The sequence below is a fragment of the Lytechinus pictus genome, chromosome 3 (genome assembly GCF_037042905.1).
Source record: "Lytechinus pictus isolate F3 Inbred chromosome 3, Lp3.0, whole genome shotgun sequence".
In the NCBI taxonomy this organism is placed as follows: domain Eukaryota; kingdom Metazoa; phylum Echinodermata; class Echinoidea; order Temnopleuroida; family Toxopneustidae; genus Lytechinus; species Lytechinus pictus.
In genome coordinates, this window is record NC_087247.1 from 12,649,987 (window position 1) to 12,677,290 (window position 27,304).

Genomic DNA, 27,304 nt, shown 5'->3' on the forward strand with positions numbered 1-27,304 from the left:
AATGACAAAAGAGGCAAACACAAATATTGACATATCCCTATTTGAAACACTGATTTTTTATTTTTTTAAAGAGAGAGGGGGGCATTTTTTAAAATAAATAATACATCAACACCTTCCCACTTTTGTGTAATGTTGAATACAACAGTAGCTACATGCACATGAGCTATTTTGTATCAAGCATTTTCAGGGGAAATTGGGCTTATGAATACGAGAACACAACACAAACTCATTTAACATTTATACGAGAACACAACACAAACACATGTAACATATCAACTTTTTTATCACTACTTTTATAGTAATCAAATGTGATTGAAAGTCATCATGATCATGGTCATGGAAGAGTTACTAATGCAATTCCTGGCCGTAGAGGGCTACTTTCATCCTATGCCAGGGGCTGTGCCATAAAACGATATCGATATTTGTGACGGATTGCAATATATGTACATGAATTTCTCTAGCAGTCTAGATTTGAAATCACCATGAAATATAAACTTATTTTAAAACTTTGAACCGAAAAGTTTGACAAATAAAATATGCCGAATCAATCCGTGCATCTGATTCAGACATATGTTTATTTATTACTTGGTAGTTTATTCTTCTGTCATCAACAATATTTTTACAACACTCAAGTTATTATTATTATTATTTTATTCGGCATAATCAAACGCATAAACAACATATACAAACAATTAGGATAAGGAGAGTCACATGGATGCCGGGAAAGGAAAAAGATTAACTAAATAACTATAACCCGAAGGTCTTCCTTTCAAATCCATGTGACTTTACACAGATAACATACATGTAATACAAAGTTCACTATCAAACTGATATACATGTAAATTGTATTATATTTGTATACCAATGAAAATCATCACCTCTATCGTTTTACTGACTTTATATCCAATCTTAACTATTTATGTACACGTACATACACATTTTCTATATAGACTCAAAGCCAACTGCTGCAATATTCCAAACATGATTTATATACATCGATGTAAATATAAATAGATATGTAAATTTATTCTATACTCAATTTTATACTCATCCGAATGAATACAACTGTGTTTTCCGACAACATATGATACGTAATTATAGTCAACATGTTTTATATTTGCAGTACTAATACAGAACAAACTGCTTTCCTAGTCTAGACGGTCGAATAGAGACTAGCGCGTCTAAAATCAGTATACTGGAGTCCGTTTATGTTGTTCGACAACGTATCGCTACCAAGTGCCTCACAGACATCGCGTGCCCCAGCAAGGCCATTCTTCCGCCAAGTTAAGTTGACGCTGACGGCTCGGCTACGGGACAGAGACAGGCCACACCCTGCTGAAGATCTTGAAGAGAGCTGTTGGTTGGGTTGGTCAAGCATCACACTGGCGTGTTGGAAGCGACCTGACGAGAGAAGGCAAAGAAGAAGAGTGACATGAATTATTTCACAAACACCAAAATCCCACTTTTTCATTGGTGGTCATGATTTGTATTTCTTATCTTACTACACACCTTCCTACAAGAAAAGACTAATCCATTGCATATCATGAACAGAGTCAGGTTTCTTTGTTTCGGCGTCTGTCTGATTTCTGTTATCTTTTTATCCGACACCTTCCCTACTTCCTAAAAGAAAAGACAAAACCATTGCACATCATGAACAGAGTCAGGTTTCTTTGTTTCGGCGTCTTTCTGATTTCTGTTATCTTTTCATCCGTCTTTGACTTCTTGGTAGGCCTTTTTTCGGGTCTGTCCAGTTGTTGGCAAAAAAGACGTAATTGGCCTGACACTTTCCTAAATCTTTGATACCATGTATCGAGTCTCGGTTGGTTTATACTTACCTAGCTCTATTGCGAAATATGAAGGGTAATACCCTATGTACAATCAGTGGTGTGAATAAAATGTTTTAGAATAAGGCCCTATTTTCATACATAATATAAATAAAATCTATTCCTCTTTCTTTCGAACCAACCTATGATACCATCGACAGAAGATGTTAGGCCGGTATTATCAAGAACGTTGAATGTAAAGGCATCGGGCCGATGTCTGTCCGTGTTGGAATCCAGTCGTTTGCTCATTATCTCAAACCTAGCACCGTTCGCCAGCGACACTACCACGTGAAGTCCATTGACCTCCAGCGAGTGAGCTCCAAAGGTATACGCAGAGGTGATTCCCCAACGCAAAGGACGACTGGAGTCGACGGCTATACCACCAGAGTTGAACTTGAGGCGATGTCTGGATGGCTGGGGCGAGTTGAGGACAATGGCGATTTCGCCGATGTAAGTGCGATCTCTGTCTCCGAATCGACCAGAGACAGTGTCCCCGACGATTCGCCCATTCACAAAGATACCTGAAACAACAGATGAATGTATATCACAAAAATAGCAAAGTTCATTCAGATTTAGAATAGAATAATGGACAATTGTACTCCATATGTCACTGCTAGATTCAAATTCAAAACCTTGATACACCTGATAATGTTTTCCCTTTTCCCCTCACAGTTTCTTTTTAAATCTAAATCACTATCTTACCCGAGGACAGGGGGTCGGGTGGGACGGTCGAGGCAGAGTGCCCGGCCCCTCTGACATAATTTTACTAAACTTTTGTCGATGCTTGTCAGAAATTTGTTGCCCATCCAGACGAGTTTTTCCAGGTACGGCACTGATCCAGTAAAAGGAAAGAAGAAAAAACCTATCCAGACCTTTGTGACCTTGATGAACATGTACATGCGAGCAGCATGACATATAAACACTATTTCTTAAACAATATTTGATGCATTTATTATATTTATTTTAATGATATTTTCACGTCTTTACCTTGCAATGGATCTTCTAATAGAGCAATGACGTCATTGTCTTGAGGATCCTCGTCTAAGCACACGGTGATCTCAACCTTTGGTACAGCTATGGTGAATCCTAAATCAACAAAAAAAAAACGAAAATAAAATCATAAAGACCAATGCAATAGCCGTCACAATTGGTTTCTCTACATTGTCAATTATATTGTAGAATATTTATAATTACCTTTTCCTTGATATAGAGTTTCCAAACCGTTCAATCTTTTGGGATCCTATTGTGAGCATGGTTTGTTTAAAACAATCATATATTTGTTTTAAAAAATGTAAAAAAGGAAAAAAAAACTACTATATTCTATAAAATGATTGGAAGAGTATGACTGGATGCAAATTACAGTTTGGAGGCCGAATGGTAAGGGCAAATCAACTCACGTCTACATTAATATCTCATAACTCTTGCAACGTGAGAACGAACATGTAAACTAACGTCATTTAGAAGAGATGAATAAAATAAATAAAGGTAATTCTAGATCAGCAAAGACTGATGTTTATCCAATACTGTAGCTCATTCATGCATCCTGGCATTGATCGTAATGGAGAGACATAGGGTAAGAGTAGGAAGTGAGGGTTGGGCGATAACTTCTCCTCCACTAAGAACCCCTTTGTCCTCCCCAGTTTCCTCAGTTTGAATTACGATTGACAATTTTCTTGTCCCCCCTTGCACCCCAACATTTTCCACTTGCCCCCTAAATTACTCCTTTCTTCTAAAATCCTTGAGCCGCCCAAAAAGGAGACGTTGTATTACCTGCAGAAAGAGGTTCTGGTGCAGGGATAGGAGCAGGTGGGATGACGGTGTAGTTCCTGGAGAGTGTCTTTCGAGCGGTACGGGGCAATGGTGAGGTGATGACTCTCATGCCAAATGGATTCACCCGACGTGATCCCTGGTCATCTCGACTGATCAACAACGCAGTAGAAGGGTTGAAGAATCTGATTGAGTTGATAGATTACTTTTAAATAAATAATACACGACTTGGGATCATGCATCCACAAGTGGAAAGCAAAAATGGTGATTTGATATACATGAAATGACCTCGTTACTCGCATGACTTCTTCAATTAAACGTAAGAATCAACTCTGTTGACAGTCAAGAACTGCAACCCACTGTGTGATGGATTTGCATAACAGTAGCTCAGTCTCAATTTATAATTAACTTGATAAAAATCACAATAGCAGAATAAGCAACAAAGTAAAACACACCGAGGTATTTGTCAAAGAATACTATCCTTGTGTAAATGGATTCTTGGAAATATCCCAAGATAAAAAAAAAGTTTTATGGTTAACCTTTAATCAAAGACTATTTTCCAGCAAAACAGCTAGATTCGGAATTCACACCTGTACTGGACGGACTTGTCTTTGATTTCACTATCCCCGATCATGCTGTAATCTGGTGATTCTTCTGCAAGAGCTTGTTCATTCTTCAAGGATTGGATGATGTGATAAGCCCAGATCCTCTCTATGATATCCTCCGGCACATCTTCACCAATCAGAGCACGAGAGGGAACCTGGAAAGAGAAGAGCAATAGATTAGTAACAAGAGAAAAGGCCAAGTTACTAGATCCATAGAACTGATGGGGAGCGTTTCATCAACATTTCCGTCCGACAAGTTGTCAGATCTGATATCTTTCCTTGAATCTGATTGGCTGAGAAGCACCAGTACTATGGTAACTGTCGGATGAAACAGTACTTGTCGGATAAAACGTCTGACGATTCCTTTCATGAAACGCTGTCCTGAATACCGATATTTAAATGACCCACGTTTGGAATTCAGTAGATCCACCAGTGAGTGCTAATAACCGGGCGGTCGTTTCATGAATTCGCCAGTGCTTGTCATAAATAAAGTGGCACGGAGTCATCAGGTTTTTCAGTTTGGGTTACATTGTTGGTGTACGTATCACTGATGAGCATTTACATTTTCATTTGCCCCCCCAAAAAAAAAAAAAAAAAAAAAAAACAGTACTATATGACAAAATTTATAACAATAATAATCATGATATATGAAGAAAACTTAATTTCCTTTACCTGGATATTACCATGTCCTCTAAGAGTAACCGGATCGTTAGTGGTCCTTCCGTAAACATACGAGTTGAGTGTATCATACGGCGAATTGGGCAGGAGTTTACCCACCACCGTCAACTCGGATCCGTTGAAGTAGTTTGAGAAGGTACGATCGCTGAGTGAGTTTGGTTCGATTCCTCGAGAGTAGCGGAATTCTATGTCACGGAGCAGAGGGGTAGCCACCTCGTAGTAGAAGTTCTCGAGGTGTTCTCCGGCGTCGGCGCGTTCGGGAATCCGGCGTGCGATACCATGGTTCTAGGTAAAATGGTATGGATTATGAGTCGAAATCATCTAACATTTTGTTTTAAGGCATCAATGAATACTGAAGTTGTAACTTGGAGAATTTCATTTTTAAAAACTGATCTGTAAAACACGAACAGCTGATATGACCATGCATGTGTAGCACGTGCGGCGTTTTATGATTTTGTTTTATCCCTCTAAGGGGGGAGGGGCTTGGTAGACAAGACAACGCTCACCAATATCCATAGGCTGCTATACGAAATTCAAAGCCTTAGACACACGTCTCTCTGCCCCCCCCCCCCACCACCCCACCCTGGATCGCCGCCCATGATGTGTAGTGAAAGGAAGCAACATTGTTCAGTATTCAGCTCTTGAATACCTTTGCATGCAAGAGAAAGCTCTGACATTTTAGGTTCTGCAGAGGTAGTTCCGTTCTTCATCTCACCTGCAAAGACAGTCTTCTCAAGAAAGGGTAGTCAGCATCAGCACCGAAGCCGATACAAAAGAGCGAGAAATCACCATTGATCGCCTCGTGGACGTTACGTTCGATGATTGTTTTGTCAATCTCGCCATGGTTCGGGTTGCCATCGGTGAGGACGATGAGCATGGAGACGATTTCCTCGTCTTGTGGATCTTGCTCGCTCTCGGTACGTAGCATCTCAACTCCGGATATGATGGCCTTGTGGAGGTTGGTGTCTAAGAGGTCGGAACAAAAGCGGTGACGAAATTACACACTGCCTCAGATCTCAGTTATACCTCATGCTGACTGATGAAAACGAATACACAAGTTACATAATCTGTACCACGAAATGGTAAAAATCGAATATACCATTGATTGAACTATTGATTAAAGGTGAGATCTTTGTCTTTGGTCTACGATTGACATTATTTTTACTGCGAATTTTCTGCTACAAGACATTGATTCTCCTTATCAATCTTCTTCGACACCTCTACCAATGCTGATATCATGGATATGGAATCAAATCATCATCATTCAATGACCATCTTGTTATGATCATCAGGAATCAATTTTTCTCAGTGTGACCCGTTCTTGTAACTTTCGACAGATGATCAAAGGCTCAACTCTGATCTTAATGCAATATAGCTAAAAACTCTACTGTGCAAGATAAACGTTTTGATAGCAATTCATCAAACATTAGTACAATGTCTGAGAAGAAAATACATCGGTTCACAACCATAAATGTCAATTACAAATTGCAAAAACAAATTGATCCCATCGTCCTTTAAGGAATAACCATAAAACAAACGCAGAGCTCTTCTCCTTATAGATGGTAATTCGCTTGTTTTAAAGAGATTAAAAAAAAAGACTTACTAGCCATTTCCTACTTACTGTCCATTTCCTGAAGACCCATGACGAATCTCTTCGCCCTGCGTACATTCTCCTTGGTGGAATAGAGCATCCCAGAACGCTCCAGGAAATGAACATCATCGGAGAAGGGCAGGATATTGAACTTGTCCGTCTCCGACATATCATCCAAGATGGTGGACAAGGCATCCTTGACCTGAGACAGTTTGGTGCCCGACATCGAGCCGCTGATGTCGATGACGAAGATGATGTTCTTGCGGAGAACCGAAAGACCTGATGGCGAGAAGTACTGGACGAAGTAGTCGTTGAGGACCTGTGGTGTTTGGAAACAGTGGCAGATAGGAAACGCATCGCATGGGACCGTGGAGCAATGACAAAGAGACATACTGATGTTCTCGAAAATATTACTAGTGACAACTAGATAATTACAACCTTCGTTGACGGATGATCACATACATCAAGTTCATAAAACGAAATGGAATGAAAGATTAAAGCGTATAAATGCCGTCGAATTTCATCGAATACGACAACAATTTCAGATTCTTTATCAATGAAGCCAAGAAAATAAGGTAAAATATGAATAACGCTTCCATTTGTCATTAAGTATCACTGTAGTTACTACTACTCCGGCGACCTTGCTAGTATTCACCTGTATATCACCGGCATCATTGCCGTGGGTGACGTCGTACTGCACGGTATAGTCAGCCATGATCCCCATAGGGGACACACCCATCTGTTCTCGCGCCCTGGGTGAGTAATGAACCTCCCATCGATTGCTGTTACGTTTCTGGACACTACGGGCCAGTGAGATTGGATTGGATGCATCGGACTGGTCGAGGAGGTAACTGTCCAGGCGAGATAGGCCTTGAGGTTCGATGATGATGGTGTCCAGGTTCATCACTTCAACTACCTTTGATTAAGAGCATTAAAGACGTGGTAGTTACAGGATGGAATCTCATTTGTTTTCATTATTTTTTTCAATTACTTGATGATTTTGCTTTTCATATTAAATGGCCAACGGTAAATAAAGAGATGTGTGAAAGCACAAAATACAAATCTTTTACGGAACACATAATACGTAGTACGTCTCCTTTCATACTGTGGTGAAAGCATGAGGAGACCTTGTCATCCCCCATCATATTTGATAATAATGCTTTGAAAGTTGCTTTGATGATTTTCATCATAAAGAAAACGGTTTAACTGAGGAATACCGCTGGCTAGCAAATCGTAATATTGTTTATCTCAATTAGATTTTTGTCACATTGTTCATGATATTAAAAAAAAAACATGTTCTTCATCTTTAAGCAAGGTAAATGCAATGACTGACATTCTTATCTGTACCTGTTCTGGGAAGATCCCGATCTTCTGCTCGTACAATCCAAGGCGTCTTGGTAACTTTCGTTCGTAGGTCAGCCGGAAGTACGCCCTCTCACCTGGTTCAACTGGAACAGCTATCACCAGAAGATTGTTCTCAAGATCACCCCTGAAGAGAGACGGACAGAAAGAAAGATAAAGGTTGAGGGGAAATATGAAGAACATGCAAGAAGTTATGAGGTAAGGAATGTGATAGAGAAAGAAGGAGAGTACTGTTATCGATGTGCGTGTGGGTGTGTGCGTATAAGAATGCTATGTGTAGGTGTAGGTATGTGTGTTCCAAATTTAAAACATTGTCGCCAAACCATATCCTGAAAATATTGTTTAATGATAAACTTTCGTCTTTGCTTCGTTGCCTTCGGCTTTTATTTTGAATAAACAGAAATGCCAACAGAACACCAGTATAATACTGGAAGAGGTGATTAAAGATACTTACAATGGTGAGAGAATTCCTCCACTTCTTCCTATCTCTAGTTTTCCCAGCCCCAGTCCGGCAGTATCTTGTGGGTCGGTCACTTCACTGGTATACACCTCTCCGTTAACCGTTCTAGTTAGAAAAAAAAAACATGAATTTAATTTACGTTATAGTTTAAACGAATTTTAAACGTCATTTGCATAGTTTATAAATAAGAAATGTTAATAAATATGTATTTCTTTTATCTGTGTTTATGACTTTTTGTAACATTGAAAGGTCATGCATTATCCTATTAAAACAGTGATATCTTTTAAGAATGTCTTAACAGACATTAAATTTAGATTGAAGGCTAATTATCCTCTCCTAACACACGATGTTTTACTCTACAAAAATACATATTAAAAAAAATATCGAATCACCAACTATATGATCACGAAATCCTGAATGGGTGATCATAATGTAAAGCATTATGGTGCTATTGCTAACGATAAAAGACATAATCAGTGTTATTGTTTTGGCTTGTCTAAGCAATCATTTCAAATCATTGCAATTACCACACGATGACATTATCAATGAATTCCAAATCAGTGTTTGAACTATTAGCAAGCGTCATGAGTTTACATTGTGAGATTAGAGATGAAGGCATCTTCTGGAAGTTTTTGTTTGAAGACCGCATGCCCTGGAACCCTTCCTTCATTCTGCATTTCGACCTCGACAGTCGTTATTGCATAACGTAGGATGATCAAAGACATTACGTTGAAAAGAACAATATTGATATTTTCCTGGAAAGGGGAAGAAAATAATAGAAATAACTTATTTGAATTGTTCGTCTATGTGTCAGACTTCCGATGTATGTTTTATTTTATCAACAATTTGTTTGGAAAAGGGGATGAATAGAAAAAGAAAGAGTAAAATAGATTAGTCGAGTACCAATTACGAGCTATTTGTAAGATTAGGTTTTTACTTACATCGTTTTCCATTGCTAGCGGGGCATCTTGCAATTTTACAGGAGCTGTGGTCGGTCCATTCTTGCCTTGAAAAAAAAATTTAAAGGTGTATCAATTAAAAGATTATAAAGTTGTCACTCGTCAGTAATAACTTCTAAGACTAGAAAGTTGCTCATAAAACGACATGATTTGCGATAGTAGTACTTGAGAATTTCGAGATTTAAAAATGTCTTAAGTCGTTGACTTGCATTTTTCTTTCAGCGGATAACTTATATTCCTCTTAGACGATAATATCATGGATGAAGTTTTTGGAGAATACATATTTCCTCCAAAATGATAGAATAATTAGCAGTCGAAAACGACATGATGGTACTAAAAATGCTTTTATCTAGGGTTATTGGAATTTTTCAATTTGAATTCGTCACTTGTATGTCGTGTATGTTACAGGCCTAGATTATTAAAGCGAAACAACCCTGATCTCACCTATTGCTTCTTTCAACAGATCTCTGGCACTGTTGGCCAAACTGTAACCCGGAAGTGGAACATCGTCGCTATTGCTTCCGTCGATCACGTCTCCCGTTCTTGGGTGTCTCAGAGCCAATGGAGTAAGCGGGGTTACCAAGTTATATCGCTTGGCAAGGACGATGATACGCTCTGCAATGTCGTCACGTTCGATGGGATCCCTGCTCCTTGCGTACATGTCGATCAGATCCTCAAGCCGTTTCATCACCCAGATGCGTTCAACCACGTTTGGTACCGTCCGATGGTAAGACAGTTCCGGAGAAGTTCTCTGTATATTCAAGAAAGTTTCGTTTCAAAAGGGTAGTCACATCAATAATCATATGATTGTTTTCCAGTGAAAATGTTTTTACTATTATTAAAGCACATTTTGTAAAATGCGGAGATATTGTATTACCGTGATTACGCTGGGGTACTTGAATTCTTATCAAATAAAATTTAAGATGCAATAATTCACAAGTCTGCACTAGCCATTCATCTTCTTATCTCATTTATGGGGGAAGCTTTAATAAAAAAATGTTGTTTTCTTAAATCATATAAATTCCATTATGACATAAGGTTTACAGCCTTAGCTCGGCACACAAGAGATGAGACTGATTTTGCCCTGACGTAACGTCATCACAAATTGCGCGAACCACCATAAACCACCCACAGATGATAACAAACTTACCCTGATATCTGAATTGACTCTGGTCTGGTCGGGTCCGTCAGTAGATATTGAATCTATCACCCCTCTAAGATAGTTTGATGGTGGATTGTCGTCGAGTCTCCCGGCTATCACAAGCTCCGATCCATCGAAGTAGACAGGAAAGCGCCTCTCTGTCAGGGTGTCAGGGTTGACCACTCCGCCTGGATACCTAGCGTGTGATTCAGAGGGGATCAAGGAATGAGAGGTGTCAACACCATTGGCGTAATCATACAAATGCATATTGTTCATTCGTTATATGGGGGTGGTAGCGACAACTATGCTAAATTACCGTTTGCATTTTGGGGAATGAGCTAAGGTGTTTAACGTTAACGCGGAGGTACGGCGACCGATGTCACAACGGTATTTTTGCTCTCCTAAAAAGTCGATTAAATGACCGAACATTTTAAAGGATATCTTTGAAGACATTCAATAACGAAGTGGATGTTACTATACATGGGGGTAAAAATTACCTCAGAATCTACAAATTTCGGAAGGGTTTGTTTGTTTGTATGGTTATGACTTGCTGCGCTTTACTTCACTTGTGTTCTTGATTAGGGTGACTGTCGAACTTTATGGAGAAAATTCAGCTCGTTAGTTTAAATAGCTTAAAACGATCATCCTTTAAGCACTCTATCAAACGATCATCCTTTTAACACTCTATCAAATAAGACACAAATCGTTGCTAAAATTATATCAATGAATAACTCTTACTCCATGGACACATCGAACAAGAGCGGTCGATACAGCTCTAGATAGAAATCACGAAGCTGTTCTGTGGCACTGGAGTCTTCGTAGATCATCCTGGCAATTCCATTGTTCTCGTAAGCCAGCTTGACAAGAAGATCGAAATCTGCCAGTCGACCGAACCCAAGCGTGTAGAGGGAATGCTCCCCAGCGATAGCCTCCCGGGCGTTGTCGAGGATCTCTTGAGGATCTGTGACGCCCACCGAAGGGATGCCGTCGGTCAGAAGAATGATCATACTGAGATATTCGTCACCCGGTCTGTTGTACACAGTCTCGCTGTCTAGGAGCTCATCCGCTCTCAGAATAGCCTCGTTGAGGTTCGTTTCTAGGAGAATAGAGTGATTATCAATTGATTTTATAGTATGTACACATGTACATGAACAAATTTCTTGCTTCAGTATTAAGACCAAGGCAATGTATGCGCAAAATTAGAACCGTCGGAAATTGAAATGACGTACCAAAGAAGCACATTGATCGTGTTATTGCAAGTTTATAACCAAGATTTGGGGAACGATAAAACGAAACCATCAAGATAATGAAAGAAGATTAACAAGGAAAGTTAGCAACTGGACAATCCAGAGTGGAATTGAAGAACGTAGAGAGAAGGGGTTTTCAGGAGCATCTCTCTAGCATCACCAGATGTCAAATTCTACGAGCCAATATCAATGTTCTTTATTCACCGAGTTCAATCTCTAAGGCTTATCATAAATCAAAATAAAAAAATTTAAAGATGAGTTCCAAGGAGTCAACGTAAGGAAACCATTATGTGAAAGATAACCTACCAGAGTCATCCCTGAGGCTATCGACGTAGGATTTAGCCTCTTCAATATAGCGTGGAATGGCCGGTGCCAACCTACTATTCCCTTTCCAGTACCTAACCCCATCAGAGAATGTGATGATGCTGAAGTAATCTCTGGGGTTGAGACGGTCTAACATGGTCTTGAGAGCTTCTTTGGTCTGGCTCAGTTTGGTTCCGTACATGGAAGCACTGACATCGATGACGAACACTATCTGCTTCTTCAGAGCGTCCAGTTCGGATGGTGAGAAGAAGTGCACGAAGTGGTTGTCTTGTACCTGCGTTCAGAGATTCAACCAAGCATTATATCTGATTAAATTCTCCTCGTTTAATGAAAGATCATGATCGACCATGTTTCCTATCCAGTATCCACCGACTAGAAAAACAACGATTATGAAACACCATGACAATTGAGGGATAACTTAAAAAGTTGGGCGACTGGACGCCACGACATTTGAAACGTAAAAAAGGAGATAACCACAGATAAAAGAGATATAGACCCACGTAGATCTGCATTAATGTGGTGTAGAATTTTTGCTGCAGACCTTATTACATATTTGAGGGGTCAGTATTGGTTTTAAAAAGAGCATATGCCAATGATGTTTGCTATAAAAAAAAAAAAAAAACCCACACATTTTAAGGCCATAGAACAATATGTATGGTAGGCCTACATGTATGCCTGTTTCTTGGGTAACATGCATCGATTTTCGCTTATTTGGATCGACCTTTTATCAAATCACAATAATCAACAATGATGGCATCTGACCTCCCTTATAGTTTAGGTATTGTATTCTTATATTCTGTATTTCACAGAAAGCAAGGGAACTTCAGAGAAGCAGATACGGAAGATTCGTAATCACCTGTAGATGACTTCCGTCCGGAGTACGCTCGACATCGTACTTGATCACGATATCCCCATCCAGGCCATTCTCATTGTAGTACGACTGATCATAGACCGTCGGGTAGAACCTGAACTGGGACCTTGTATCTGAATCCTGCGTAATCCCCGTGGCAAGGTTCAGGGTGTGTCTTCCAGTCCGCGTGTCACCGTCATACTCTGCGGTCATCTCGCGGATCCTCTGGGGCTCGGTCACCTGTACGTCGATGCCCAGATCTTCTACGAGCTGGGGTAGTAAATGAGAGACAATAAAACCCTTTCTAGGTATAGGCAGTATGGATCAATAAGTACAATTAAAGCATGAACTTTGTGGTAATGAAGGTTCCATGACATTTCCCCATTCGACAGTTGCTTCTACCGAAAGTCCACACATTAAGCCAAACATATAAACCCAAACTTCAAACCTTACCTCAACCTTAATCTTAAGGATTCATTAAAGATTCATTCTCGTGTAGATAACGTCATCGTGGACAAAAATGAAGTTGAGAAGGAACCAGAGGACCAGTGGCGATGTCAAAATATTTTTATGGAGAGGGATGGCAGGATGACCTAATGATGACATCATATCTTTATAAATTGGATTACAGGGGTATTATCATGATATAGAGGTATCCTTTTCAATACTTGAAAACTCATAGAGGAACGGTCACTGCTCCTGGAGAGGAAAATATAATACCAAAGGTAAAGGTATGAAGGTGTATCATTGGAGGATCAGAATCAGTACATACCTGATGAGGTGCGATGTTGATTCGTTGCTCATACTGCCCTCTGACTCGTTTCAAGAGTTCATCGTAAGTCAAGACGAAGGTTGCCCGTCCATTGGGTCGAACCTCTGGCAACTGCATCACAAACGCATCTTTCGTCGGGTCCCTGAGGGATAGAAAATGGAATGAGATGGGAATGGTTACTTCATGGCATGAAGGATATATTCTGAAAATGGTGTGCAAGTGACGAAACTAGAGCTTTAAGAGCTTTGCATTCTGTCATATCTGACATTCTAATGAATAACTTATGTATATAGAATACAATTCTTACAGTTTCAGCTACAATAGCGTCTGAAGATGAGGGATAATCTTAAAATAGCTTGAAATGATGTATTGTATAGTTCAATGATCATCGATTGTTAAATGTTTGATAGCACCTTTAACACACCGTGGTTGTAACAATAGTTTGATTGAACGTTTCATGAAAGAACTTGTCGGACGTTTTACCCGACAGTTATCATAGTAATAATGCTTCTCAACCAATCAATATCAAGGAAAATCGTCAGATCTGAAAACTTAGCAGACAAAAATGTTGATGAAACACTCCCCTGGTTTTCAACTTGGAATAGGTTAATACGGTGAGATTTCAGACTTCCTTCTTTCCATCACAGAAATCTACACCCAAATCAAGATTCCCATTGATGGACATTGTTTTACCTTCTTGCAAGCACAGCCAGGACCTGACCGCTGCTACTGGTAGCAAAGACATCACGCCAACGGCCATCACGGATATTCTGAACAACACCGCGGTAACGCTCTCCATCAATGTCACTGAAAATGAAAATACAATATCATTTAATCTACAGAAACCTCATAGCTCTACCTAAGTGATCCTTGGATCCCAGCAGATATCGTGAGCGCAAGACTCCAATGATCACATTGTTATTGCTAATATTATACAATTATTGCTCTGTGCAGTTCATATGATTGAAAAATATAGAAATGCGATCCTTATCTAAACAAATACAGTGTGAAACGACATTTGGTCCAATCTTTATAACTCTGATGACGATGACTTAAAGTATATTTAATGCAATGTAAAAAATGACTTCATAATATTCCTCATCACCTAACTTACACATAAAAGTCAGATACGTAGGCACCACTTGGTATTTGTTGGCTGAACTCGATAGGATGGTCTTCATAGTCAACGTTCTCATACTCGGCCTCGACTTTTGTCCGTGCATACCGTTCAGTTGTGTCTGACTCCACGTTATATCTCCTTAAAACTATTGGATTGTCCTGAAATGAGGGGTGAATTCATGTGTAGGTCATCAGTAATAAATTGAAGAATATATTTAAACAAAATCGACGATTTTTTAAAGACATGTAACTTAACACAACTTCCGTATGTAAGCAAATTATTACTTAAAACTCTTTGATATTATAAAAGAGTTTTAATTGATAATGTGCTTACATACGGAGATTTATATATATTTTTATATATTTCATAGTTTTCATCTTAAAACTTACGACTCGGCGGACTGCAGGGGCATTGGTCGTAGTTCTTGGTTGTGGTCTCGTTCTTGGCGCTTCTGTTGTAGTAGACCTGGGTCTAGGTGGCCAAGTTCTTGGTGGTGGTCTCGTTCTTGGCGCTTCTGTTGTAGTATACCTGGGTCTAGGTGGCCAAGTTATTGGTGGCCATGTTCTTGGTGGGGGTCTTGTTCTTGGCGCTTCTGTTGTAGTTGGCCTAGTTCTGGGTGGCCAAGTCCTTGGTGGCCACGTTCTTGGTGGTGGTCTTGTTCTTGGTGCTTCTGTTGTAGTTGGCCTGGTTCGCGGTGGCCAAGTCCTCGGCGGTGGCCTTGTTCTTGGTGCTTCTGTTGTAGTTGGCCTGGTTCGCGGTGGCAAAGTCCTTGGTGGCCATGTTCTTGGTGCTTCTGTTGTAGTTGGCCTGGTTCGCGGTGGCCAAGTCCTCGGCGGTGGCCTTGTTCTTGGTGCTTCCGTTGTGGTCGGCCTTGGTGGCCAAGTCCTCGGAGGCCATGTTCTCGGTGGCCAAGTCCTTGGTGGGTTAGTTGGGGGCGGTTCTGTTGTAGTTGGAGGTGGCCTTGTACGAGGTCTGGTTGGTGGAGGCTCTACAGGACGAGGGTCGCAATTCGCTCCACCTATACCTGCCGCCATCTCTCCGACCCTCCCGAACGACGGTCCAACCATAGACCATTCGAAGCCGCTAGGTCTAGACTCGACAATCCTTGTCACAGACACCCAATCATCGCCCTCTTCACCAGGATCCGCTACGCGGGAAAGAACCATGCTCATCAAAGGTGTCAGTAAGTTATAACGACGTGATATGACACGGGCACGCTCGGCTATGGAGCGTCGCTCCACTGCGTCATCCGCTAGACGGTACCTATTGAACAACTCTCGCAATGTCATGAATGCGTACGTCCTCTCAACGAAGTTCGAAGGGATGGTATGGTCGTTGACTGTTTGAGGATTCTGGAAAAAAAGTAAGTAAAGGGTACCATATCAAAAGGAAGATTTATCCAGTTATGGCATCCAACCAATTTCTGAATATACCCACCTACAATGGAAGATACTATTATATCGAGTAGCGCTAACAATACTGATATTTTAAATTTCCACTGTAAATGTAACTTTAACATCAAATTTTATATTCAAACATTTATTTACAAAACATTTGGCAAGTGTGAAAGCAAACTATACTTGGAATCACGATTAAAGTCATGTTGGATCTCCATTATAGGAACGTTGTTTACTTAATCATTTATCAGTCAATTAATCATGACGAACTTGGTGTAACTACTTACCTGCATAAGCGAAAGTCTTGCATTCTTTTAGAGAGACAAAAAAAAAAGAAAGAAAATATTGAAAGGGTTGATAAGTACTCTTGTTTATGGTAAAATCAATTTACTAGACAGAATGATTCTTGACTTATTATTTACTGTATGAATATCATAGTATATTAAACATATTATTCATAGGTGCCTTTTACCAGGTTTAAAGTCGTTCCTGATTTCAGAATCATGAGAGTGAAACGATTAACGTAAAAGTACAGTTGATTATGAACTACATACTAAGGAATATATGTTCTACGACACCGATGAAGATAGTAGCTCAAGTAGTAAACAGGGAAGGGGTGTTGGAGTTTGATCCTACACTCCTTTTTAATATTATTTTTATGGATCCCGAGTTGGGGGTTTACCCCCCCCCCCCAAGATCCGCCACTGAGTACAAATTGTGTGTGTTTGACCGAGCTGGGTCCCGTAACACAAATATTAGCTATTGATCGTATGCTTGATTTTTACGATTGATTGTACATCATAGTCAATGCAATCAATCGTAGAAAAATGTTCTACGATCATTGCTGAGCTTTGTTTTTTGGGCCCGTGGTTTGGCTTTTGAGGTGCAATTTCTTGGCTTACCCTCAAATTGACATCCTCTTTAAAGGTGGTGACGCCATCAGCACCAACAGCGGTAATCTTGATCGGCAAATATCGGAGATCATCGGAACTGAGTATTCCCGAGACGGCGAGTTCGGAACCGTTGAAATAGTTCGGAAAGGTTGTGGCTGAAGTGCTTCCGGGTCGCACGGCATTGTTGAGGTATTCCACAACAATGTTGAAGAGCAGGGGCGTGGCAACCTCGCTGTAGACGCCTGCAGAAATATGACGGTAGTATCAATATGCTATGTTAAAAATGATGTCATGAAAGGATCATGTTTTTTTGTTTGTTGATATATATATACTCAAATCGAATTAATGAGTGAACTTTTGAAATGAAGTTAAAAAATTGTGTCATGGAAAGATCATGTTCTTTTGTATGTTAATATAAACTCAAATTGAATTAATAATCAAAGTTTTGAAATGAAGTATTGCGAAAATGCTAATTAGGTTTTGGGTTATGTGGCAGGTGATAATCGGGAGTATGACATGGTTAAACCAGGAGAAAATTTGTTTTTTTGTATGAACTAGACAACTTTTACAAAGGATACTATTCTCTCTCATCTTTTCCTCCGTTCCTACAAAACTTAGACCTACAATTGGATAACGTTTCCATTCTTTCCAAATTATGTCTACCGACCTCAAACGAAACCAAGGAGACTTATCTAGACGTACCATACGGGAACTGTCAATCTTTCTCAAACAATTAGTACCATCAAGCAAAACTTTCAAGATCATCATATAAATGCAACTTTTCATAATTTTAATCATGCGAATTCAGGCATATTCTATCACCTGTTCTCAATCACATACCACGTAATTGTCCGGGAGCAGACGAGTCTTCATAAATCCTCCTAGCCATACCACGGTTCTGAAGGGCTAGTCGCACCAAGAAATTATAGTTCACCAGCTTGCCGAACCCAAGGGTCACTATAGAACACCGCTGGTCATTGGCGTTACGGACGTTACGTTCGATAGCGGAGAGACTCGTCACACCAACGGATGGTTTCCCGTCCGTTAGCACGAATAGGATGCATACCATTGGGTTGGAAATGGTCGAGTTCATGGAGCCAGTGGTTTCAAGGAGACTGAGACCCTCTAACAGGGCATCGTTCAGGTTGGTCCCTATGGAAGGCAACACAATAGAATGTAGCAGCCACAATCTTTACTCAAAGGCTTCACTAGATCGCCTGTCTTTACGATATTTTAATCAAGGTTGAACTACCGATGCAATAATACACATTCTGACATTGGTGACATAATGACCAATAGCAATTCCGTCAAAAGTTTATGTACATTTTTTTGAAATATCAGTAATAATATGTATACTCCTTCACATGATGTTCCGCCAAGTTTCTATTGAAGCAAACAGGAAATCCAAAAGCGTACTGCAGATTGGTCTTACATTGTTTACAAACACCATTTCATCAGTCAGTTACAAAGGCTACTTGTGAATAGGCCTCGTATGTATATATGCGTTTCAAAATGTGCAAGATACCACCGCCCTTCCCCCCTCTAAGTTCCTATCTTTATGTCATAATCAACAAACGTAGAGAGCGTCAGCATTTCAAAAGTAGTGACGCCCTTTACGGTCGTTGTACATATTATTGACTTACCTCTTTGAATGTCTAGTTCGCGAATGAAGTGCTTGGCATGGTTGATGTTGTATGGGTTCACATCAACCATTCGTCCGCGGTTCCAATCATCGTACACGTAATCGGAAAAGGGCAAGATATTGAAATGATCGCGATCGTTCATCTCGTCGAGAATGGTATACATCGCCTCTTTGGTCTGTTTGATCTTATTCCCGTACATGGAAGCACTGAAATCTAGGACGAACACCACTCTTTTGTTCACAGCTCCAAAGTTGGCAGGTGCGAAACGATGGATGAAGTTGGTTCCCGAGGTCTAATATTACACGTTAAGAGAATAATAAAGACTCTTGATCACTACAGGCTTTTACGAATCATCCATTTTTACTATATTTGGATTTAATGTTTCTAAGTAGGATTAGGCCCACATTGTCAAGATAATTGGCCAGAACTATAGGTATTAGTATTAATCAATATCAATAATTATGTCTATCGAATCGAATGAGATAATCGATGCAGATCTCAACCCAATACTGTATACAATCGTTTGGTACAATAAAGAAAGGTATCCTATCATGTGATGCTTGCTCTGCCGAAAATTGTTCCTTCGTAACTAATATATCAGACATGTAAGCTGGAACTTAAATAAAGGAGTGAATAAACAAAGATTACTAAATCAATTATGACCACTCCAATCTCAAACAAATCCTAACTTAGACGCAAGATACCAGATCAAAATTGTTAAATAACAACATAAGGAAGAGAATTGAGAATTGTCAGATGCTGGCTGGTATGCCTTGACTGCTCAGAAAATATGAATATTAAAGAGAAAACGAAAGAACCGACGGCTTTGCGTCCTGTCACTCTGAAAGGACACATCTCCTCACCTGCACCTCCCCCACACCTGGAGGATGAGCGATGTCATACCGGATGATGAAATCTCCGTAGATACCAGGAATATTGTAACGGTTCATGTAGCCATCCTGCTGCTGTTGGGTTGGGCGGTAGTCGATCTGACATTGCGTCGTCCCGGTTCCCGATGTCCGTGTGTTTCTGAGATGACCACCGAGGTCGTAGACCTTACCTCTGTCATTACTGGCAGCTTCAAGAAATAATAAATCGTCATGATATCTATTATCATGATTATGGTGAAATGCGCGAACCATACAAATTATAGAAACATCCTTGTAAAGGATTAGAAATGCAGACATAAGCCGTACCTTTTGAGAAAAAAAAAACGTAGCGAAAGAGCATTTGACTTTATGAATACAAACAAATCTAAGTCTATCTCTAAGTATAATCAGAATAAAAATTTTTGCTTTATACATATGCCCATCTTGTGTGTAATTTATATCCAGGATTTCCACCTGAAAGTTCCTGAAATAAATGAATAACTGGACAAAAAATAGCATATTGTTCTTGATGTCCTCAAAATTAACTGTCACGGACTTGGGTCATTCTCTTTTCTCATTCTATTCAATTTACTGTAAGCGAAAAGGACAAAATAGATTTTGTTATTTAAAGTGACGTAAATGCAATCAAATGGCGTCTTGCCTATCATATCTCTCAGCATCATGAATATACATTTCTAATCTACGTAAGATGTGAATATATCAGCAACTCATAATCAGATGATCTGGGCCCAAGTCTAGAAAGATTCATGATTGATCTCTTTGAATGCATGATTAGGCTTATAACATGCATAATGCAAGCGCGAGACCATCATACAAGGGTTCTCTAAAATAAGATACCAAGATTGGCAAGATAATATGAAATATTTTGGGTACATCTGCCATTGATTTGATCAATGAGCTTTCTCATTTGTTGTTTAAAAACTCAGTGACATGTAGAGTACACTTCTCTTTGATTGAAAAACATAACGTCGATCGCTTTCCATCGATATAGAATGACAAGTAGAATAATTTGATAAAACTATGGCGGGGAGTTGCTTATTCTGCCAAAGTACAGGGCGATATGGACACATCAAAAGACATCATTGATGTTTTATTTGGGTTACCTACAGGGGGGAATTCTTATTGCATGTATTTTGTACACCATAACTGTATGTGTGGAACAACGCCATCAAGAGATATATAACACAGATACAAGCTGAAACTTGAAACTAAAACTAAAACTAAATCTTGAAAATGAAGAGGGAAAGGTCCTTACTCGATCGGTGGAGACCTGCCATACTGTCAGTGAGCAGAGATGAAACAGACTCGGTGTAAGATCTAGTATCGATACCGGCCTCCGATCGTTCGATACCTTGAGGCTCAGTCACTGTGGAGTAGATGCGGAAGTCATACACACTCTAGATGGAAAAGGGAATATAATATGATCACAATAACGATAATAAAGGAATGTTGCCTGAAACGAATATAAACCAAAATCATGTTCAATTCAATTCATTTATTCTAACTTTTCCATTTTTCAAAAACATCAAAATATGTACAGTTGAAATACACATGTATATACAAAAAAAAATAGATTAAATACATAAGCATTGCAAATTAACATTATAAGTAAGAGAAATAAATGGAAAATGGAACACCTGTAGAAAGCTTTTTTTAAAAAGCTTGAAGTGTAGTGGAGTGGCTATATACGAACCCTCGCCTGAGGTAGACAGTAGTTTACATTGACGTAAATCAGGAAAACTAGCACCTCATACAATAACAGATGATTATACACAGTCATTAATAGAAGAAAGGCTAGATATGGCTAGGAAAGCAAGAGGATTTTGAGATATTATCTGTTAGAGAGTTTATAGTTCATGTCATGAAATCAGTGAACATTATTTTATTTTTGAAAAAGTGTACAGAATTTGCCCTCCAACGGGATAGGGCGAAAGGCAAATCCAACTTAAGCAAAGTAGAAGTTGTCATGAAATTGTGTTGTGGTGTCTCAATTTTCATCCAAAAAAGGCGATTTTTCATAACATGGGATTCATGCCTATAATGCGATTCGAACTCACTACTTTGCCACTGCAAGCGCAAAGACTATACCATTGCGCCAAGCTGTGTTGCACGAGTCGTTGCCAATGACTTTGTAGGTTTATGATCCTTGTCTATGAACATCAAGGACACTATGAGTAGTATATTTATTGAAAATTCATGAAGTGTAATCTTTGACGGAATAACGCCTATTCTGACGCCGGCAAGATAATGTCGTGGGAAAAGTAATTCAACACCCGGGGATGGGGAACGTGTACCCCTAGGAATTCTTTATGTCAAACTGCAGCCTATTTGCAGTGATGAGAGTGAGTTGTCTCGTCACCCAGGCAGTTTGAAATGGTCATGATGGCCACGATGCACTGGCGGATGCAGGGGGGGGGGGGGACACAGCCGGCCCGTGCGCCCCCCCCCCTTGAGAGGTACAATAATTTTTTTAAAGTAAATATGCATTTGTAACACAAGTGCCCCCCCCCCCCCCCCGTTTTGAAAACGAAGGCTTTTTTTTGCTTGTCAAATTTTATGATGGACGAAATGACCTTAAATTTTGGGTGAAAACTCTTCTTTTTTTTGGCTTGTCAAATTTTCCTCGGGAAAATGTGCCCCCCTTTTTTAAAATCCTGGATCCGCCCCTGTCACGATGGTATAGGCTTTGAAATTGTCCAAGTTTGGACCGTATCTTATATTTTTTAATTGTATTATCTTATCTTACCTGACTTGGTCTAACGCTGATCCTCTGTGTGTACCAACCATTTTGGCGTTCCAGTAGTTCCTGGTACTGTATCATAAGCTGGACGTTACCTCGAGGGACAGTATCCACAGTCACGGTGAACAGGTTCCTGGTTTGTTGTCCACTATGTTAAAACAAAAGAGGTAAGCTTTTATTGTGTGAACGGAGGTTATTACATCTATAATAAAGTAATTAAAAAGTGTTTTTTACTACATGTAAAATGCCTAAGAACAATTTATTTCTTACAATATTAGTTTCCCTTTGAACGTGTCAAAGAAAAGGACGAAAACCGAAAAAGGAAGAAGAAGAAAAGAAGAAGAAGGAGGAGGAGGAAGACAGAGAGGAGGAGGGGGAGGTGGACGACAGGGAGGAGAAGCGGGAGGTGGAGGAGGGCCAGAAAAATAAAGGGGGAAAGGTAAAACAAAAAGATGAAAACTAAAATTTGGAGGGTCATGTGCAAACTCTCCTAGAAACCATTTATTCAGGTAAACGATATCTGCAATATCTCAAGATTAATTGTTTTCAGATATATTACACATTATTTTAAAGATTTTCACACCTGAACATCGAACCTTAATCAAGATCCTTGAAATAAAAAAACACGTTCCTTTGAAAACCCGTATACATCTCTCGAAAAGTTATCAAATATTCTCCTTACCCAGTAGTATATTCCATCTTCTCTAGACTTGATATCGATACGTCTGCCGGTTGCGATAGATCGCTGACTAGACATCTATCGATAGCATAACCCTGGTATCGTTCCCCATCGACATTCCTGATGAGAAGAGAAGTGAAACGAAATATTAATAAATCATTATCAAAGTCTGGCATAGGCGGCGATTTCGTGAGAGTTTTGGTCCAACTAGTAGGGGGGGGGCAGACGACCCTCTGCCAAAGGCAGCTGCACAAAATTTAGAAATCGAGGGTGGGTGACGTAACCCTGTCCACCTCCCCCCCCCCCCCCGATCGCCACCAATGAAGAGGAGGGAATCACCAAGAGAATCAATCGGCAACGAAATTCAATAATTTAAGAGATTATCCCCCAAAGGTGATCCCTGGCGCCTCTTGCCAACAAAATGCAAGGGAACGTTTCATGCAAGGACGTTTCGGAGGTTTTATCCCATTTCATATAACAGTTACCATGTGCCTCTCAGCCAATCAGAATCAAAGAAAGTTGTCAGATCTGGCAACTCGTCGGACAAAGATGTTGATGAAGCTCTCCCCTGATTAAAGTATGATTATTTGGAAAGGTATGACAATTTAAGATGACAACTGTTAACATTATTTAATGTAATTTTGGTCTCATTAAAATCATATCTGGGGTATGAGGAATATGTCATCCTTTACGCCGCTGTATGTAACTGACAAATCATGTGACTGATATAATCCGGTATAATATTATACCGGATTATATCTGTCACACAATTTGTTAGTTACATGTATATGTAAACGATGAGGTCTAAGTCATTCATAGTTTTGTTCGTTTCCGTTAAAAAAATGTGTAATTGCTACATACACTTAGAGATTTGAGTCTATATATTTTGCAACCAAAACCCTGAATTTAGAGGGAAATAATATTTTAGCAGTGGCGTAGTTTAGACCAGGAACCATTTGGTCTATAAATTTGAAAATTAATAATATGTAAAAAAAAAAAAGATAATAATATAATTACATATTGAAATCGGTGATGTATGAGTTAAGTGGGAGCAGCAGATCGAATGAGACGCTTTGTCTGTCTGATGCCGGATTTCGGATGTAGGCTCGGATCGTTGTACTGGCAAACCGAACGGCTATCCGAGACTCGACATGGAATCGGACTATCTCAGGAGGGACTGGAGTCTGAATGAGGAGAGAGAATGATTAAGAGGTTTGAAAAAAGTTTGAATAATCGCAATTTCAAATGTTCAAATCTGACAGTCTATCAAAAATTGTATGAATCGCGAGGCAGTATGCCTACGGCGACTAGCTTAGCACACTATATAAAAGGCAAGAAAAAACAAAGGCAGAAAAGATGAAAAAAATAAATGAGGACTGGAAGAAGAAAAAAAAAGAAGAAGATAATAATTATGATGTTGACGATGATAAATAAAGATACGACTACTATTACTACTACAACTACTACTACTACTACTACTACTACTACTACTACTACTACTACTACTACTACTACTACTACTACTACTACTACTACTACTAAAGACATGGTGTATTACTTTTACTATCTCTTCTACTACTACTTATACTATCACTACAACTACTACTACTAATAAAGATATAATAAATGAAATAAATTAAAAAATAAAAATAAAAATAAATAAATAAAAAAAAATGAAATAAAATAGAAGGGGAAGGAGAAGACGAAATTAGAAAGAAAGACATCCTTTTATTCATTTAGTTGATAATTCAAACGTACCACATCAGCTGCTTGTCTCTTGACTCGGTCTATCAGATCTTGCTGAAAAAATGAAAATAAAAGAAAGTTCCCATAAAGCAATGCGTAAGGACTGCCATGACTTGCAGAGATATAAATCCCCCCCCCCAAAAAAAAAAAATACACGTGTGTCGATCTATAATTTTTCAACCAATCGGGGGAAAAGATGCAATTCGACTCTTCATGAATTGTAATGCATCGGACGACTTCAAAGAAGTTATTATCCCCTATTCTTGAATCATATCATGTATAGAACCCACCATGCCTACGGTAACATGATTTAAATAAAACTTCTCATAAAACGATTATGCAGATCCTGGTCATACATCCTCAGCTGAACAAATCTACTTATATCTTCATAAGAGCGAATACGTATTGTAAAATTGGATTTACATGGTTGCCATATGAGGCTATTGAAGAAAAAAAAATCTTTGGGTATGAGTTTTGCTTGGAACGCAAGTACAATAATAAAATGCAAAACAGTGCAACGAATTATTAACAAATTTACACGACAGGTCAAGCATGTCAAGCCCATTGATCATGTTGATTTTCGAAACAGGGTCTAAACTTGTAAAAAAAATAATTGATAGCTATTTCATCAAAATCAATAAATCGGGGAGGGGGTAAATCTGACAGGGTTGGCACCTCCGCTTTCTACCCCCGAGAATATCTCAATCTCCATGACAACCCACGATCTCCGCCCGTCGCTCCGGTGACAGAGTGTCTTCGAGTCAATAGACCTTCCCACGCCCCCCTTGTCTGCTGGCTTTTTCTCACCTATATACAACCTACCTTGCTAGACCGAGGTCTCTATAGTTACCAGCTATTGGTTGGATGGTGGTAAGAATAATAATTGTTTTCAATAAAACATCCCACTCTCTGTCCTTTATTCAATGGCGGTATTTTTCCATTTTAGCGTGCACTTACAATTAAAAAAACATATCCAAAATGGCAAACTATTGTCCGTAGTATTACCTGTGAGTATAATGTATTTCATTGAATGAAACGCGTTTCCTATAAATATGACTTTGATTTTTTTAAAGGAATCAAAAGTGACATTCAAGATATCTTATAGATGGAAAGATGATTAAATAATTACGTTTGAATTTTGACTCAATCATTGCTTATCTTTTACTATCAAAACGTTTAAAATTGTAATTGCAATAATGAACCTATTTAGTATTATTGTAATATATTGATTTAAATAACATGATATATTTTGTTAAACTTCAATTTAATAATATATGAAAAATGGTCAACCAACATGTTTTTTCAATAAATAATTAATGTATGCTTTTGATATAATTTAACACATATTTTTCAAGGTACTTTCATTCATGCTTCACGTTTGAAAATAATCAGGGAATTATCAGCATTGACATGATTGACCACGTATTTCATTTGTATTTCCAATATTTACAGAGGCTTCTACGAAATATATATGAAGACTTGCGAATACTGATCACATTTATGGAATATTGACTTTAACATATAACAAATTAAAAACTATGTTGCATGAATTAGATTATTTTTTAATGTTAAAATATATTTTTTCAATATAATTCTGTATTTACGTAAAAGTTAAAATGGATCTGTTATAATTTTGATATGTTGTGTACATGAATTAAAACTTATATTTTTCAAAACTGACTGATATTACAAAATGCTAGAAAACAGAAGGGGTTATGATGGGACATACAAAAAATAAATCTCTTAAGCTTCAAAGAGACATATCTTTTCTTTTTAGAAACCTTGAAACTTATTAAACGATGTCTGTTTTGTGATGGTGAGGATTGAAAAGAAAAAAAATGTTGCATTTATGCTTTTATAAAAATAAATCCCAATTTTGGTCTATTATTTTTTTCTGAACAAAGGTAAGCAATTGTGAAGGGTTTTCGCACTTTGTTTACATTTAATGTATCACAATCATAGGTAATCACTCTCAGAAATACATTTTCAATTTAAATTGAAAATTTCAGGCCATCAAAATCTTGCGACCCACCTTGGAACTGAAAATCATTTTCTCTTCTGCAAATTTGTAATATTAATTTAAAGATTCGTAATATAAGGTTTTATATCTAAAAAAGTTTAACTCAAGTTTTACTCACCGCTGTAATCGGCTTCTTCCTCAGATGTTTCGCGAAGGCGATCCATTTTTCATTAGCTTTGGAGGATGATGCATCGCAGGGGTAAGAGGAAAACTGGAGAACAACAACCAAGAGCAAAATCAGGCGAAAGGCGGTGCCCCTTATCGAGAACCCCATCCTTCTTCGTTTTCCAGATCTCCACACCATGGGTTGTATTTTGTGGAAGTTCGTTCCCTGGACTTCCACTGGCCCTCACACCAACCTAGTTTTGCTTCATACCCTACAAAAATCACGGAGACTTCTGATCATCAAATTAAACTGAAGAACGAGGAGGTCTTCACTTCATTTCGACATATTTCCTTCAGATATCACTTCATGATCACAAAAGTGTTAAAGTCCATTTTTCTCCTTTTGTCATCCTGCGATTGACTTGTGAGTGGGTGATTGTTGTGGTTTGGGAGTTTGGCTGAAGTCAGAGTCGAGGACTCCGTGGATAGCAA

The 27,304-nt window shown here is 38.9% G+C and overlaps 1 protein-coding gene across 1 annotated transcript; it reads right to left on the minus strand.

The window, feature by feature from the left end:
• Positions 1 to 26: 26 nt before the first annotated feature.
• On the minus strand, positions 27 to 27,050 carry LOC129255898 (uncharacterized). The gene is made up of 33 exons (XM_064096388.1): positions 26,826 to 27,050; positions 24,700 to 24,741; positions 23,959 to 24,125; positions 22,945 to 23,061; positions 22,269 to 22,410; positions 20,778 to 20,919; positions 19,496 to 19,710; positions 18,633 to 18,924; positions 17,830 to 18,141; positions 16,999 to 17,231; positions 16,384 to 16,407; positions 15,089 to 16,051; positions 14,694 to 14,857; positions 14,273 to 14,386; positions 13,580 to 13,721; positions 12,814 to 13,077; positions 11,940 to 12,231; positions 11,125 to 11,482; positions 10,396 to 10,582; positions 9,690 to 9,996; positions 9,228 to 9,292; positions 8,881 to 9,041; positions 8,281 to 8,391; positions 7,812 to 7,953; positions 7,120 to 7,380; positions 6,495 to 6,783; positions 5,589 to 5,839; positions 4,868 to 5,158; positions 4,181 to 4,350; positions 3,594 to 3,775; positions 2,811 to 2,909; positions 1,967 to 2,344; positions 27 to 1,401 (listed from the first exon to the last, which is right to left on the minus strand). The coding sequence occupies exons 1-33, from the start codon at positions 27,009 to 27,011 to the stop codon at positions 1,154 to 1,156; spliced, it is 7,311 nt and encodes a 2,436-aa protein (XP_063952458.1). The 5' UTR covers positions 27,012 to 27,050; the 3' UTR covers positions 27 to 1,153.
• Positions 27,051 to 27,304: the final 254 nt, after the last annotated feature.